At 44.3% G+C, this 18,449-nt stretch overlaps 1 protein-coding gene across 2 annotated transcripts; it reads left to right on the top strand.

The window, feature by feature from the left end:
• Positions 1–294: 294 nt before the first annotated feature.
• LOC142579510 (uncharacterized) lies at positions 295–17,620 on the top strand. Of its 2 annotated transcripts, none has more exons than XM_075689784.1 (6): positions 295–544; positions 1,037–1,340; positions 6,304–6,495; positions 8,349–8,790; positions 10,029–10,350; positions 14,285–17,620. In XM_075689784.1, exons 1-6 carry the CDS (start codon positions 502–504, stop codon positions 14,713–14,715), a joined length of 1,734 nt encoding a protein of 577 aa, XP_075545899.1. In that variant the 5' UTR covers positions 295–501; the 3' UTR covers positions 14,716–17,620. The 2 variants fall into 2 exon arrangements, with proteins under 2 accessions (XP_075545899.1, XP_075545900.1); XM_075689785.1 differs by having other exon boundaries at positions 297–544; positions 8,349–8,787.
• The last annotated feature ends 829 nt before the right edge of the window (positions 17,621–18,449 follow it).

Here is an 18,449-nt window from a genome sequence, read left to right as displayed (position 1 = left end):
AGGAATGCGTAAACTACTTACAAATACACAACCTTATTGAAATTAGACACTTTTTTGTGTAAAGCAAGGATATTATGCAAGAACAGTATTATCTTCAGTATTAATTATAGAGTGTTTTAAGTGTCGTAGCTTCTAGTCTGAACCAGTTCTAGTCTGACTCAGTCACAGTTAGATAAATGCACAACTAATAATCAGTCTGAACTATTCTTGTGTGAAACCGTAGGCGTTTGTAGCTTAACTTCACTGAACGAATCGAGTAACCCAAACAATCCGCCAGACGCCGCTCCTCGCTTCGCACGCAACGCACGCACGCACACTGGCGCAAGCACATACAAACAAAAAATCAACAAGTCGCCTCTATGGAGGGTGTTCGTGATTGTTGCTGTCTGCATTGTTATTTGAGAGTTTAAAGCGATTCGCGTTCGTCTAATTTCCGCCAGTTTGCTCTTCTGAAGCTCTCCGAAGACCCTTCCACAGTCCAGGTCAAAGGGATTTGCGTGTATGATCTCCCACGCTAGCATGGAAGGCGACAGGCCTCTGAATGGTAAGAAGCGTCCTTCCATTCGACCAGAGAGGTTCGCGTGACTAGTCCGTGCATCCGTGTTATTGCGGCTTGCTGCCGGGATTCTTGTTTCTTCCCCGTGCGTCTTTTCATCGCGTAACCGTTGAGAGCAGTCGGCGCATGCTGCGAGCTTTCTAGTTATGTTTGTGTCTGCAGAGAACGCTCAAACGGCATCGCGATTCGAACCTCGCACACCTCCAGGTGTTACAGTGGAGCGCGAACTCGAAGCCTTCAGCTGTACAAAATGCGCGCATCCTTGACGTCGCGCGGGGAGCGTGGGTTGAGTGTATTTTGAGCTGCTTGACGTATTCGTAATTCTTAAAATTTTGCTCATAGTTTAATGCATTTGAGCTATCTATAAGCGCGGTCGCGCGGATTACACATCTTCGGTAATTGCTGTTCCTCGGTGACCGGTGGACACCATCTCCCTCTCACTTCTTTGTTTCTCTCTAATTTTTTTTTTGTTACTTTCAGGTGATCTTCCGAGCTTCGTGCCGGTGGAGACGATTCTTAAGGAAGACGTTTCTCCGATCACCGTCGAAACCGACAAGTCGGGCTCGCTGATGATGAACCTGGAGACGCGCGAGCTGTTCCTCAGCAACGATGCTGCGTCGCCACAGCAGCAGCAGCAGTCGCAGCAACAGCAGCAGCAACAGCAGCAACAACAACAGCAGCAACAACAGCAGCAGTTTGCGCTTTCTACTGTGCTTGAAAAGACCTCAAACCTGCCCAAGGATATAGACCTCGCATCCAAGCAGTGGGACTGCAATCTTTGCAGGTATACATTACATTTAGCTAGCATGCACGCAGTGAACCGATTATGAAGCCCAGGTTAATCGCGAATTAGATAACAGTTTTTAGCAATGATTGAACCAATCTTTTGCGACTTCTGCTTTGGCAGCTTGTGGTACTCCAAGATAAGCAGAAACCTACAACTCAGTCAGAACATTGGTTTGTTGGTTTTTCACACAGAAAATTAACTGGCTTGAAAGGACATGAACAGTATGCTACCATATATTGTTCTTTAACTTGCCATTCTACCTAACAGCTCACACTGCAAGCAAAAAGGACAAAGTATTAGGTACACATAAAGCACACGAAAAAAAAAAAAGGAAATCTTAAGTCTTCTCGTTGTCTGGGTGTGCATAATGGAGAAAGAGGTGCACTGCATATGTTATAGTCACAAGTATAGGACGATCCAGTATGACCAGTATGAAGAACAGACAACCAGCACAGCTTCTGCAGAAACCCTTTTGCTGATACTTCCGTAGTAGCTTTCCCCATTATGCCATGCTTTCTATTTCAGCATCGAAGAAAGGAAAATTGAGTCTTGAGCACAAATCAAGTGTTTAATTTCATACTGGTCCAATGTGTAATGAATGAAACCTTCATTTCCTTGCCTACTATGTGCTTAGGCTATCAGGATATGGAGCATTTCCGCTGCTCTGCATTTGAAGTACTTCAGTGGGCAACCATTTGTGACCATTTTTGAAAAAAAATTTCCTGAGCACACTTTTGCTTTACGATTGTTACCACCTAAAGCCTTTGAAGTATGAATTAAGTATGCATATAAATTTTCAGCTGTTAAGTTGGTAGCAACATGCCACATAGCTGTGCTATTTGGCCAGATGGCTTATCACAAGAGCACATTGTGCATTTTCACAGAAATTTATAATCAGGGTCCTTCAATCCCACTTTTTAAATGTGGTGCCTTAATTAAAAGATGTCGATAATTTTGAACCTCTTAGGTGTAGAGAGGGATTCAGTTATTCTGGAAAACATTCTGGAATTCTGGATCTTTAACAGTGAAATAAACTACTACAATCATAATGAATAGCACTTGCCTTGTTTAGGCTTAAGTACACTGTTTCACATAGACAAAGTTGAAAGCAAGGTTGCTGCGAGGAGGAGCTTTCCAACTTGTGTTTACATTAAAATTTTAGTGGGCCACGCATTGTGCGTTTGGCCGAAGAACAGGTGGTGTTTGATGAACACCGCCGGGAATTCACTCTGAAAAAGGGCTCGTCGTCTACGTGCCGACCTCGCCGTGAGGCAGCGTGAAGACGAGGCATTGCGACAGCGAAGAGCCGCAGATCCCGAGCTTTGCTTACATCGCTCTTCACAGTAGTGGAAGAGCGATCAATTCTTTTTACTCTGCTGTGAACATCGGGTGTCACTTTATTGTCTAAACTAGTGCATAACTTTTCGGAGTAGCATTTGTAAATGCCACATAACTTTTTTTAGTGTTGAAAGAGCAAGGTTATAATTACCTTCTACTCTGTTTACCACTGAAAGTTTGTCAATACTCTGCAAGCTGATGCTGACAAGTTGATGCAACAACAAGCTTCCTTTAACTGTTTTTTTTTAAAATCATGTTTAGTGTATGTTCACAATAAGAGCTTGATGTAACATAATTAATTCTGCAGGAACCACAAAGTGCAGGTAGGTTTATGAAGGGCAAGTTGCATCCACCTCATTAATCAATGTTTGTATGCTTGAGTTGCTTGCTAACTGATCCTTGTAAAGCCAACTGCTGGCCTGCTGGCTAGCTCCACTACCTGGCAATTGGCAGGGTTTGAACATGGCAGTTGTAGTTGGTTCTATTCCTGCACCAGAATAATTTTTCATGAACTGCATAACTGTATCTTCCAAGAATCCGCATAAATTTCCTCATTAACGTAGCCACATCCAAGTAGATGTCAACTTTCTCTTTTGTTCTGAGAATTGGGTGGGTTCATGGCGTGATTGCACCAGTTTAGAAATGTTTACGAAAAGCAGTATTTTGGGATGGTATCATGCTTAACTGCTGTTATGAAGCCAACTTGTAGCTTAGATATTGGTACAAATTTTGCCTGAAAATGAGTGTCCTATTTGTCATTTTCTCTGGCATGCGTAATAGATGACTTTGTACAGTCAATCTGGAGTGACTTATATGGAAGATTCTGAGGATGCGATTTCTCTTTAACTACTATATATATGTTGCTTTTTGGTGACCTCTTGCCAGTTAATGTTACTATCCTTAAGACTGCATATCATATTACCATGCACTACTAGCACAAGGGTGTTTTTGCAGTCTGTCTTCATACAAGCCGCAGTTTGTAGGTCTTGCTCTTTTGAGAGCAGCTCACTAACAGTATCAACGCTAAGATTTAAGGGTCAGTCCTAGATGAAACTTGTGTGCTGTACTCGCAAAACTTAACAGTACTGATGTTGTTGTCATTGTGGTTTATGCCCCGACATTTGGTGCATTTTCAAATGCTTTCAAATGGTCAAGAGGGTGGGCGCGAGTAAAGCAATGAAGTACTTGTGCTGAAACAAGACCTTGTATTTAGTTGCTTATTTTCTTGTGTGGCAGTGGTACAATTGCAAACGCAAATGCTTCTGTTGCCATCCCAAATACTGTGTCTTTTGGCCTATAGCCCGAGGACAATACATGTTTAAAAGTAGAAATCTTGGGTGATACTGACTATACATGATTTAATAGCTTAGGAATATAGATGTGTTTGAAAAAAAAACGCCTGACTGCTCTAACAACATATTACTCCACTACGATGATCATCATTGTACATATGCAATATTTCCACTTAATACTGGCAGCTCTTGATGTGCAAAAAAATGCTGTTCACGATGCTTAACTCCCTAGCCGTTTCTTTTTTTTTCACAAAATTTCTTACAAATCACGCTTTTCTTTTTTTATTGCTGCTTGTGAATATTCTTGTTATAATATTCTTGTTTCTGGTTATTTTTTTATTGCTGTGTGTGAATACTTTTGTTTGAGGTGTTCTTGTGTGCCATTTTACATAGCCTCTGAGAAAATTAGCATTGTCGTTGCCTAACACAGCACATTGCATCATGACAGAAGTGTTAAACTTCTGAATTGAATTATAAATTGAATTATGGGGTTGTACGTGCCAAAACCACAATTAGATTATGAGGCACACCGTAGTGGTGACTCTGGATTAATTTGGACCCCCTGGGGTTCTTTATTTTGCACCTAAATCTAAGTACACAACCATTCTTGCATTTTGCCCCCATCAAAATGTGGCTGCCGCAGTCGGGATCGAACCCACAACCGCGAGCAATGCCATAGCTGCAAAGCTACCATGGCAGGCACAGAAGTGTTGATTTGATGTTCAGCCGCTTCCGTAGTGTCACCTTGACTGTGGTGCTTTAATGTGGCTTTGCATCTGAATGCCCTATGTCACTTGTCTGCTTGGCAAGTTTGCACAGTATTCATTTTTCATAAATTGCAGAAACATGCCATACCATTCCTTGAACTTAAATTTATCCAGTTTGTTCACAGCCGCTGTCCTGTCTAGTAGTGCCGTTTTCTCGCATTCTCACGTCGCCTTTTCCCTCTCCCACCCATCCCCCATGTACGAGAACTGAAAGTGAAAAGTGGAAAGGCTGTCGTTCACTCATTTTGTAACTGCGTCGGTTCTACCCATTCTCTGCCTCTTCTCCTTACCTCACTACCGTTCTATCTACCTCTCCCCCCTGGACTGTTGCACATTAGTAGAATGGTAAGCGCTGCAGTTTCTGCAATGCTTTTGCAGGGAGTCAGATACAGCTGTCAACAGGGTATTGGGGCGACACCCAAGGAGCTCCAGAGGGCATTTTATTGATGCAATAAAGAAGTCCAAACAAGTTTCTCGCATCGCCTTTGCTCTCTGCCACACTCCTGCCATGTATATACATGCCCTGAACCACGTCCTGATGCAACTTACAAGACAGCAGCAGCAGCAGTGGGAAAGTTGAATAGGCAAAGAAAAGTTTGCTATAAAAGGAAGCAGGGGAGGCTTGGGCATTACGCTGTTAACATCAATTTTAGTCTGCATGCACACATTTGTGATGTCTCCCTCTGAGCTCTCCTCTTTGTGTTTTTCAACTGAGGTTTTGCTGACCTCAGTCATCACCACGTTTGTCTGAAACTATGTAAACCTGTAAAGATGGGCCAGTGATACGTGCTTCACCTCGGCCACACACCATTTTTTAGAACATTGGACACGAGAAAAAGGTGCTCCAGCTGGAGAAGAAGAAAGAAATTGCCGAGCACATACTGTCATTTGTTGACCAAGACATCAATTAAGCCATAAACAAGCATCTCTCGTCCAAAACGCTCAAAATGAGGACAAATTCTGCAGGGAGGAGTCGCACTCATCCTAAACGCTTTGGGAATATGAGGGCTTGGAAGAGCATGGCTCGTCCAGAACAGTTAAGGAGTTAGAGTGGCTGCTTTTCAGTGCTTCGATTTGTGAGCATATGTGCAAAATTTCATCAAATGTAAATACTGTAGATTAATCAGTCCTGAAAAGAATAAATGAAGTAGTAACACCAAGGATGGCACAGTCTTTCTTCAACAGTTGCAATGGCACTCAGAAAGCAATGGCTGATTTTCAGCTGAAATTCATCCCTGTAGACTATAATGGGTGAAGACTGCTTGCAACAGAACATTTTATTTTATACTGAAATTCGTCCCTGTGGACTATACACCGGGTGCAGACTATAGTCTGGAACATATAGTAAATGCAAGTGTGAGTGAGTTCCTGCTTTGTCTTGAGTTACTTGTCTGTGTTTTTTTCTTCACTTTGTGCTTTCCACTCATTCCTGTGTACTATAGAGCTCAGTTTGGGAACTTGTGTCATACTGCATCAATTGACACGTCTGCATGGTTCTACAACCGAGCATTGGGAAGCTACTCTGTGTCTAACTTTACGACATGCCTCCCTGCCTTGTTGCAGCCCGCTGCTGAAGAAAGCACTGCAGCGTGAGCGGTTGCAGGCAATGCGCCAAAACCCGTCGTACCGGGAGATGGAGCGGCTGCGGCAGCGCAGCATGATGCAGCTCAAGCGGCAGGACCCTGGCTTCCGCGCCTTGGAACGGGAGCGGCAGCGGGCACGCATGCAGCTGCGCCGGCAGGACCCAGGTTTCAGGTCCGTCTTCACCGACTGGCTCGAGAAGCCCACATAGTTTCGTCAGACTGCTGAAGTGCCATAGTACCTTTGTTTTAAATACGTGTATTTCCAAACTTTTGAAACTCTGCCATGCACTTCTCATATGTGAAAGGACGATACACTGTCAGTGTTAAGGTTGGGAAACACATATCTTAAAGGGGCCATGACACCCAAGTTTTGAGATTGACCTATGGATTGCTTATTTAACTATATCCGTCTCATAGTAAGCTGTCAAAATTTAAAAAACATTCTGTGTGGTATAAAATTTGTATTAGAATTTTTTTATATCGCAGTTGCACTGTGTGGCAATCTGGCAACACTAGGTGGAGATGCAATGCATCACACCCCCAGCTGCGACTCCCTCGGAGTGACAGAAGCCAATCTTGGAGGCCATGCTTTTGGGTACTGTTAGCACAGGAAGTGATTGTAGGAGCCAGAAATATGTCTAAGATCGCTATGCGTTATCTTGCTTTCGCCACTGTGTGTCGTCGATCAGCCGCCGGAGATTGTTTCTACAGGTGTTCTCTGGTTTGTGCTGCTTTTATTGCCAGAGTGAGAAAATTGCGGTCACAATTCAGTGGTGACGCACCTTGCTGCACAGTTGTGGGCTGAACTAGTCGTTCGATATGGTTCCTGACCGATTCAAAGCAGTAGTAGCCTACAGTTCCTGCATCACACGATGCCTGCCAAAGTGATGGTCGCTGTCAGTGAGAGGTGCCTAAAGGCAGCCATTTCAGATTGGAATTTCTATTTGAGTTTGCACTGAGATCGATTGTGTGTGTAACCATATCGACATTGTCATGATGTCATGACACAGCAACATTGCAGTGATAATGTCAGCTGTCACTCTATCATGCTGTCAGTCCTGGCAGCAGACCAAGTCAGAGATAATGCACTTGCGCACTTGAATGGTATGCTTATCATAAAAGGCTTGCTAGTGTACTCTTCAAAAGGCGCAACAGAAAGATTTTGTGTATCGTGAAAAGTTCTTGACTCAATTCGGATTGCCGATGATGAGCACTCGCGTAACTCACAAACTTCCCACTTTGGCACATCATGATTACACAAGTTAGGCTATGTTCTGAATAATGCAAAACACGTAATTAGCAAGCAAAATTCAAGCAAATGTTTTCATGCTTCAGTGCAAGGCCGAGCACAAAGTGTGTTGAAGGTCTCGCTGGCTGCTGACAAAAAGTGTGATAAGAATGCTTTTTCTTTTCCTGTCAATTAATTTTTTTGACCGCTTAATTTTTGGGACACCTTCGTGGTCTCCTTAGAAAGGAATGCAGTTACATTATGTTTGTGACAACCACACAGAACAGCAAACATTGAAAATAGGCGATGCGCATGCATAGGTGTATAGTGGCAGCAAGAATATCTAATAGACTTTAGACCTTCAGCAGGACATATATGTATGAACGAGAAGAAAAGAAACCGAGGAGCCCGATTTTATTGGTCGTATCATAAGAAGCCAACAAACAATGGCACCAAGGACAGCATAGAAGAAATTATCTGCAGTTCTTAATTGAAATAAATGATAAATGAATGGAAATGAAAGTGGATGAAAAAACAACTGACCGGAGGTCAGTTGTTTAATATATAAATATATAAATATATTTATTATAATATATAAATTTATAGAATGTGGTTCAGGCATGATTTGATGGAAGTGTCATCACTGAATTTTCTTCACAAATAGCTGCAAGTATTCTAAATTTCAAGTTGTGTTAAGTTCATTTGATCTCTAGTGTTTGTTCTGTGTGCTTCGTGCCCTGTGTGCAGCCGTTAATGACAGTGACATGTGCAACTCTGCGTTTTCATCTTTCTCAAAGGGCCATGGAACGAGAGCGGCAGCGCAGGCGAATGAGGCTCAAGCGGCGAGACCCAGCATTCCGGGAGCGAGAGCGAGAGCAGCAGAAGACGCGTCTCCTGGTGAAGCGCTCTGGCGACAAACTACCGGTGGCCCTGGATGTGTCATCGTCCTCGTCCTCCACGGCGGCTTCCACAGCAGCCATCACTCAAGCCTCCTCTTCGCAGCTGGCACTGCCTGCGCCACCTCATCAGCAAAGCTCTGGGCATGCTCTGCAGTCGCACATGCCAGCCCACCACCCATCTTCATCGTCACATCCACATTCGCAGCAGTCGACTTCTCAGCAGCACGGGAAAGGAGCCCTCAGCAATTGCCTGGTGCCTCATGACATGCCGAAGCGAGATGCCACGGCTCTGTACGGTCACCTGCAGCGAATTGTTGGCTACCACAACCTGCTGCAGGTGGTTGGTCATGCTCTTTTAGACTATGCTTAGCACTTAGCCGGTTGCAGTCCTCAGTCGTTGCTGTCAGTCATCCCCATCCTTGCTTGAAGGGACACTATAGAGAAAAGTATGTTTGGTTGCATTACTAAATTACGCATCTACAACACCAAAAAAGCTGCTCTAGCCATGAAAGCAGGCTTGGTAAGCCAGAAAAGCATTTTTATTTCTTGTGTAGACTACGTGTCATCAAACCACTGCCTTGCCTAATGTCAGGCAAAGAGACACAATCTCTTCATTGTTTCTTACTGCACATCTGCAACAACTGTTTATTGAAAATCTTAGACTGGGAATTATTTGGGGCAAGAAATAATGCAGAATACACATCTTTGCAACCTGAGCTTTGCAGACGACAGCATAAGTTAAAGGGACGCTAAAGAATAGCACTAGATCAGTTTAGACTAATTTTTTCAGAACACTATCTTCGTTAATTTTGCATGAAGAACTTGGTTACTTAACCTATTGGCTACAAATATTATATACACCGCAGCGACCTCCATACTGATTGTTGCCACTTACGGACACTGAAATTTCTGCTGAGTACTAAATACTGAAAACATAAAAATCTGACCTCCGCTATCGTGGACTAGTAGCAGTGTCCCTTGAAAGCATTTTTAATCAAGTACAGCATATATTGCTTGTCACGCCATCCCTAAATAAATTTTTGAACCAACCGTCCTCCATCCTCCAACCCGACAAATCACCGGCTTTGGTAGCCAATATGTTAAAGAGGAAATGAAGGCTAAACTTTTCGTTATAGAATTTCATGCCGAAATCCTAGTGCCGGTACGTCATTGCATTGTTGTGAATTTCAAGGCTTTTCTTTCTCTTATATTTAGGCCATTGTGCTGTGCAAAATGTTCTCGGAACTTTCTTCCAGTTCAGTCTCCGGCTCCTTTTGAATTCCGCATAGTACATCTTTATTTATAAAGAGTTTACTAAGCCTGGACAGGCTGCATCAATATCCATGACGCCATGGTGAGCTGGTGCAGGAACACCAAGGTGGCATTACCACCTGTATTTTGTTCTTGCATCTTTTCTGGTTTACCAAGCCTGCTCCCACAGTAAGAATGGCATTTTTGGTATTGTAGAAGCATAATTTGCCAGTACAGCTCAACCTACTTTTCTGTCTAGTGCCCGGCAGTGGCAGTGGCAGCATTCTAGATGTCAGGATCACTTATACCTTTCTCACTGCGGTGCAGGCACGCCCTCCACACCCCGAAGATCCCGGCTCATCCTTCAAGAGTCCTTACTTTGGTGGGGAGCCGAGCAGCAGCTTGATGGGCCGCCGCATGGGTGGTCCCCAGGGCCACCATGGAGGTGGAGGGGGCAACAGCAGCAAGGGGGGGCACCCGTCTGGTGGGGGAGGCCGCCAGAAGGGCTTCCTGGATGGAGGACCCTGCCATCCTTTGGGTGAGATGTTTGCTGCCTCATACCCGACCATGCGGGACCAGGGCCTCGCAGCTGCCGCAGGTGCACAGCCTTGCGGTGCCCTGGATGGGCCTCCATTGCTGCATGCTGCCAGTGAGTGAATGCTCTCCTTCTTCTGTACTCACAGGCAACTTTCTGTGGAAACAAAGGGAGAGTTCCATGTGTGAAGTTTCCGCACATGCGTTACTGCATGTAACCCGTGATCTGATACTTGCCATAGATTGCTATATAGACAGCAAAGTGGACAGTGGCCATCCTTAGTCCTGTTCCAATTCCCATGACAGCTTAGCCAAAACAGCATCGAAGTCGCTAACGACACAGGCTACTTTGCTGACCAAACAAAATGGCGGCTGATCGCCCTGCCTGGAAGCTCGGTGGAAAGTTTGCCTGCGCACAAGAAAGCATGGTCAGGCTTTCTGTTAGGCTTAAGGTAAGCTGTGTTGTGTTTTTCTTTGATTCGCATGCAGGAGTGTTAAAATGTAGCTATACTATTATTTTCTTTTTCTTTTTAGCTTCTTTTGTCAATGCAAGGTGACATCAAGTTGCAGAGACAAATTCGTCAACTGCATTCTAATACTTGGGCTCAAAGCTGCCTTCCTTAGCAATCAAAGTAGGCAGGCTCCTGTGCTGGAATTGGAACACACCCTCTGTGCCAGTGTCTCGGAGCATATGCTGAAAAGATGTTGCTTGCTGCTTGTAATGGTCTTACATTTGCCAAAATGCGGAAGAGCTAAATGAAAAAAATTTTTTAACAGGCAAGTGGCTGCACAATTATGACTTGCATAAACATAAGAGGCTCTTGTGAAAAAAACCAATGTTATTACACCTATTCTGGCCTTAGATGTGTTTCTTTTTTTCTGTAGAAAACACGTAAATGAGGTATTGCATAAAAGCTTTACACTGCCATCTTTAATTCAAGCATAGCATGTGCAGTAATATAAATAAATGCCTCTGCTCAAGAAAATTTTCATAATCACCTTTATTTGCCAGTACAATAACTTGCAAAAATAGTATTTGAACATCAACATGCTCTGACACCCTCTAAGTCTAGAGCAACATATGAGCTCGAGCCGTTTGCAGGTTTATATTGACAGCCGAAGCCACTTTTGGTAAGCAGACCTTGCCTTCTGTATTTCTGGCTATGAAATGGTCATCGAGCCCAGCTAGCTTGCACATGAATGAGGTTTCACAGTGCATGCCGTTGGACACTCTTTGCTCAGCTCACTAGGCTGGTTTACTATTCGGCACTGCTGTCAGTTTTCATTGTATTTCTGGTTGCATTGTGAAAGCTGTTTGTTTGTTTGTTTGTTTGTTTGTTTGTTTGTTTGTTATACCCTCAATCGCCATAACCTTGAAGAAAGGATTTCGGTTACAATCATACGAGTAGCAGAAAAGCAGCCCAAGATTAAGAAGATATGTAGTTTAATTATTGCAATGGTGATGGCAACATAAAAAACACTAACTCCAACAAACCGTAAAGATGGCATCACAGTAAACGGAAATAGTGCCAAGTTATAAAGAAACAAATAAGCCAATGAGAAATAGCTAATAAAGATTGATAGCGGTGTGCAAGATGTACACACATACCAAAAGCCACAGAGAACACACGCCGTGAATGCAGATATACATTATACAATGAAACCTCGTTAAACGGTAGTACTGTTTAATCGAAATAGTGTGAGATCGCCCACTTACCTGTCAAAAACGGAACTTGGAGAGAGTGCGACAAAAGGACAAGAAACATACAGTATTAATTCTTTTCACGTGACGATAGTCTGTTGTTTTCTTTTGATGCTGCAGCGGCCTAGCAGTGGCGGTAGCGGCCTCAAACTCCCTTAAGCTGCAAGCCAGCTTTTTCGCCAGCCCCCTCTTCTCAGCAAACACCCACACGAGGCCAATCTAATGTGCAGCTTCTGCCACTGTCAAGCCTGAATCACCTGTGCTGTCACTTTCCGTGTCGTCCTCATCACTGTTGTTAGGCAACACTTCAGCAACAACAAAGTCAACGAAGGCGAAAAGTCGAACCTTGTAGCCGACATCTTTTCGTGGTCCCAGCAGCACTGCCGAGCACCTTCCCCTTCGCATTTCAAATACCACACACCATAGTCAAAGGTAGATCCCTAGATCTCTCTCGCATGCCAGTGCCGACTTTATTACACGTTCGATAGCACGAATGATGTACAATTTTTCTTTTATGCTGAGCACCCGGTTTTTGTCCAAGCTTCGGCATGATGTGAGTCCTAGCTGGCACAATGCCACAACACAGGCCACCACAAGCCAGCCACAGCTCTCCCTGGCTCAACATTGAAATGATGTTGATGTTAATGTGGCTTCACCCTTCCAAGCGCCCTCTGCATTTGCACTTGGAGGCTGTCCTGTTCTTTGAGGCTCGTTTTCTGCTTGGTATTGCGACTCGTGGTTGAGGGCAGATGAGATGGAGCAGATGAAGAGGAGATGAAAAGCTTTATACAATATGTACATATAGCAGGTAATAGCATTTAAGTAGCGGTGCCGAAGAGCGCACCAGACCAACGGGGTGGCTGGTGGCGACTCTCTCTCTTAACAATGGGCCGGCTCTGCCTTAAATCCCTTTGGGCGTCCCATCGTCAGCAGGAACGAGGCAGGACTGGTGCTTACGTCAACCGTGTCGCTTTCCTCTTTCGTCAAAGGAAAAGTTCAAGCTGCGTAAAACCGGGCTCCACGGCAGGGGTCAGCAGTTCTGTGGAATTCTGAAGGCTGCTAGTGGATTCGTCATGGTGCTCTTAGTCCCCAGACTCATCAGTTCTAGCCACGGGAAGGGTTCGGCAGTTTCCTGGAACTTTGCCAGTTGTCACCAAGGGCAACCAATTCAGAAGAATGAGGTGGGGAGGGGGAAGCACTCGTTGCCTCCACGTAGGCACGTAGCGCAGCACAACACTGGCCAAGGTGTTGCCGTGCGAACACTATGTGTTAACTGATACGTACTCAATAAGTTGGTACAGTTTATGCGGATACAAAACGCATTATGTTCAGTGGCTGCTGAGTTGGTGATTTGACTTTACTACTATTAAAACGAAACTATTGTTTAAGCTGGCATGATTTAAGGTTTTACTGTGCATGTAAGGGAAAGAAATTGACATGACATTATCATTCAAGAAAAGAAGTTAAAGGAACAGACAACCGCTCAGAACATGAATTGAGATGCAATGATGGAATGATTCCCTATTGTAGTGGCTCGAACGACCATGCTTTTCTCATTACACGTGGATTTATATTTGTAATTCATCACTAAAAGCAACAAAAAATGACTTTTGGCATCCCACGCGGCAAAAACATGCAGCTGCATAAGGGGTCCACCACGTGACCTTCTACTTGTGTACGTGGTTCCAGGTCTTTTTATTAGTATTGAAATGCAGTATACTTTTTATTATTATAAGCTTTTCCTGACTTACAATGTGCAGATAAGCCTTTGTTTTTAGTGAGCAGAAAAGTGGCGTTGCCTTCAACTTCATTTTCATTGGCTCGTCTATCGATAGAACGACGACGACAGGGGCCAGCCAGCCATGGCGTAGGCGTGTACTTGGAGAAAGACGCGGTACTAATATAAGAAACGTCTGTACAACCATGTGAACTTCTTGCACCAGCTTTTTATTTTCAAAAGTGGTTGGAAAGGTCAAAATGTAGGTGGTTAACCACAGTTACACTCACTCCTGTGAAAGCGGAACGATGGGCAGCTTTCACAATTTGCGAGTTGGGCTATCGACATCGCTCACACTTCTCGGCGTTGCCGGAGGAGGGACTCTTACCTCTTTAGAGGCTGCTCAGATTGAAAAATTCTGGTTGATAAATATTCACATGCTTTTGGAACTAACCGCTGCAGGTGTAAACACTACCGAGGGTGAGCTTTTGCATTGCGCCATAAAAAACTAAGTCCTTAAAATCATTTGTCAGTCCCTTTAATAAACATCAACTAAAAGGACATTGTCAGGGTTAGATACTATAGAAGGTGGTCATGCATTACAGTGTTTTTTTCTCTCTCTTTTTGCAGCGAGTGCTGAGGGTGGTGGCGGCCGCGGTAGCAGCAGCCACCCAGCAGCTCTGCTGGGGAGCGGGGGTGCGGACCTGCTGCCCTCGGTGCCTGACTGCCCCGAGTGCCTCGAGGCCCAGCGGCAGCGGTCGCAGTGTGGCCTCTGCCAAGGGCAGGACCAGCAGGCAGCAGCAGGGCGCCCCTCAGGCCGGCGGCAGCGTTCTTCTCGCCAGTCCACCGAACGCTTTCGCTGCACCGTCTGCTCCAAGGAGTTTGGCATGAAGCACCACCTCAAGGAGCACTACAAATCCCACGGTGACCGCAACCTGTGCTGCCCGCACTGTGACTACCGCACCTGCTACGGCTATGCGCTGCGCCGGCATGTCATCATCCGCCACGACCGGCCTGCAGCGCGCCAGGCACAGGTCATCCAGCAGCTGACTGTGCAGTGACAGACATCTTGCATGTGCTCCTTCGTGCTGTGACTGTTCAATCCTGATGCAAGTGTACATGTCTGGGGAGAAACGAGCAGTGGTGCCTGGCTGGCACATCACACCTGAGAGACAAAGAGTGACAAGAACGGTCATGCGGAAATGGCGGTCTCTTCCCACTTTCAAAGTGTTTGGCAGGCCACTTGTTTGCTCTTGGCACATGACTGCCTGCTAGGAAATGGCAAACGATTTTTGCAAAAGACTGGGAGGAATGAAGGGGGTCACACAAAGAACAGGATGGCCATTGCATGTACAGCTCCGCTACATTTCCGCTGTCCCTGTTCCCCCATAAAGTAATCATTGCCACAGTGTGAGCATTATGGGCTGCGCTGTTCAGCACAGAGGATGTAAAACATCCTGTGGCTGCTAAGCTCGCACCAAGCACCCAGGTGTCTTTTCAACGTCAGTCAGACCTGTTTCCAAGTTAACTTTGCATTCCAACTTGTACCGGTATAATGAGTGAGTGCTGCAGCAAGCAACGTTGTTGCGGTCACCTTGCTCGCAATCACAAGTTTTGTGCTGATTGGCTGTCATCACTCTGGGGGGTCTAGTCATGCTCTGTGCGATGAGCAAGGCTCCCAGGCTTAGCAAGGCTTGTGCTTGCAGACACAGTAGTGCCTGCCACATACAGCAGTTCTGCCCTGTGAGGATGCTTTCCAACACTGCATAACAGTGTGGTGGAGCTGCAGTTGTCATGAACATTGGAGTTGTGCGACTTGTGATGGGAAGGCATGAATTACGAAGTGGCAAAGCACGGTCAACGTCACACTTCTGCGATGCTCTGTTCACGCAGGATTGAGGCGTGGAGAAAGTGCTCCCTCAAACCTGTGACTATCAAATATGAGCATAACCATATGCAATTGGGATGCTTTATTTACTTTGTGCTGCATTGTAGTTAAAATGGGCAATAATTGATCTTATATATTGCATTCAGCTCAGTTCACAAGAAGCTTCAGAACGGGCATGGCACAATGCAAACACAAGATCCTGGCATAAGGGGTGCTTGCAGGTTCTGTCAAGCACAATGTACTGCTGACACAGGGAATGATATAAATGGGCTTGAGCAGTTTTAATGGGTTTTAATTTCTATGTAATAAAGAACCCATTGTTGTATCGAAATTTTGTAAGAAAAGTTTTTGCATAGCGGTATTGTGCTGCACATTCTAAATGTTTTTCTTTTTTTTTCGGGGGGTAACAGTGAGTAACACCCTCCCCCACCCCCATGTTACTCACTGTCTGCTTTGCAGTTGTCACAGCCACGGGTCTTGAATTTTTACCATGGTGAATGAAGGCATGTTAGCTGTATTTTTTAATTTTAACTTACTTGGTGACAGAGAAATTGAGGTTCTGATAATGTTCAAAATGAGGCCCCTCAGTAGTCTGAGCTTCCTGTGAACTGCTGTGTACAGTCTGTATGCCCAGTACTGGGTTGTCTTGTACAGTCGGGCATCCTCACAAAGCATGCTGTATTTTGTGGTTACAATGTGTTGCACTGAAAAACACTTTTTAAGTAACTTTAGATGAGCAACTTTAGGAACTGTGTTTACAGCTCCTAAAGCGGTGTGCGCCTTTTTGTAAAGTCCGACAGAAGTAATGCAACAATTGCAGGGTTTTACGTTCATATATTGGGCGTTTCATTTTTGTTTCATTTTTAACCGGAATAGTCTGTGCAATGCGCGACAGATCATAATCACAAACATTTTGGGTACAATTCATACTAGACAGAGCGGGAAGACAGTTCCATCCATGCGATTTCAGTTTGTTGATGTCCCTTGTTCACACTGTAACCTCCACATACTGTTGTCTTCACTGCTGCCACATATTTAATTCATAATGAATAGATTAATCACTTACTGCCTTGACTGATGGTGACTTTTTTTTTCCATTCACTCCTGCTTCAATGGCCATATTGTGTTTCAGTGAACATAAGAATTGTTTTTGTGTGTGATATATGTGCGCACAATCTAGCAGCCAGCCCCTTGTTACTGTGGAAATAATTTCGAAACAGGGAGGAGGCATTACCAAAATTTATGTAGGTGTCCTTTTGATATTTTCTTGAACACACCAGCAAGGAATCTTTCTCATGTTATATTAGTTTTCCTGCACTTAACTGTCTGGCATAATACAAAAAGTATTATACTTATGCAGGAGAAAAACAATCCTTTCAGGGCAGCTGCATCAGTAAAAACAAGTGGCAGCTTAGTAGATTAGTTAGTTGCATGCAGATTTCCTTACCTTATTGTACACAGTCGGCAAAATGGGCTGTGTTCCTTGAGATCATGTACATCGGATTTATCGTCAACATCTACGGTAGAGCACCCATGACAGTAATCATGCCTCCCCTGTGTCACGTTGGACAAGTGTTAATATCTGCAGCCTCATCAGATGCATTCTTGTCATATTTACATTCACACAAAACCCCGAGTCGAAGAATGCAGCGTGTGCAGTAAAAAGAAACAATTGTGTGTTCTACAAACTACGTACGGCCCAAGCTCTCCTATAAAGGCTTGTTGATCATTTGACGACTATTGTTGCACACAAGTTGGCTCAGGGTGCATGTGATGCACATAGCAATCTTGCTTTGTCGATCAAATTTGCCAGCATTGCCTTTTTTTCTGTGTGTGTGCCGATGTTGACAGGCATTGTATGGCATTGCACACATACTCTGGCTTAACAAACTCCATTTACATTTTTCTTTATTGCGGGTTCCTTCTGTTATCATAGAGTCAAATAATTATATACATCCTTGCAACCGGTCTTACGAAGCGCACTTTCCGCGACTTCATTCTGCACGTGAATTCATCATTGATCTGTATTGCATAACCATTGTGTGTAAATGTGTAAATAAACATATTTGTAGTTTGGACAGTTTGCGCAAAATTTATTTTGTTGCGTCTGCTGTAGATTACTTATGTAGATACTTAAATTACAGGCTTTGCCAGCCCTCTCTGTGAAGGTTTCAGTGTGTCCAATTTGGCATGTCCTGAGAATGATGGCCGTACTGAATGTCCCATGAACTTGAATACCCTGTAGGCATCAGAATAATTTTGTACCATTGCACTTCATAGCAAATAATTATGAAGCAAGCCATTACTTTCAATGGCTTTTGCTTACAGTTTGTATTGAAGGTTTGTCAGTTTATTTGACTACAGTCAAGCCTCATTATTACGAAACTCGTTATAACAACCTAATAAATGTAACAAAGGTATAGCGTGCTTCCGGTAATTCGACTTTGACGAGACCGACAATATAGATCGAGTTATCCGGCGGGTCTAATTCTATGCTGAAAAAACGCCAAATCCACTACTGATTCATTTGGCAGTACTTGACCGATTCCAAGACGCCCCCGAATCAAACGTGCTCCCGCTTTCTATATGTCCAAAGTAGAAAACTAACGTAGACATAGCATTAACTCCCCGAAAAAAAGTAGAAATCTAACGCGCACCCGATTTTTCAGCAAGAAAAATGGGCAAAGGTCTAACGTGAGTTACAGTGGCGGCCGGTTTTCTAAAGTCACCTTCTCCGCAATACAGTTGTATAATGCAGCAAAGCATACAAACGCGGTTTCCGGTCCAATTTTACTGGGGAAACTAAAAGAAAGCGTGCGTTAGAATCGAGTAAATACCGTAAACAGACATTGCTAGCTACCACTATTACTTGAAAATATTCCTAGGGCAGGCCGAAATTAATTCTTT

This window comes from Dermacentor variabilis, chromosome 4 (genome assembly GCF_050947875.1).
Source record: "Dermacentor variabilis isolate Ectoservices chromosome 4, ASM5094787v1, whole genome shotgun sequence".
NCBI lineage: Eukaryota > Metazoa > Arthropoda > Arachnida > Ixodida > Ixodidae > Dermacentor > Dermacentor variabilis.
Note: the sequence above shows the minus strand (reverse complement) of the source record. Positions and strands in the feature narration are given on the sequence as shown.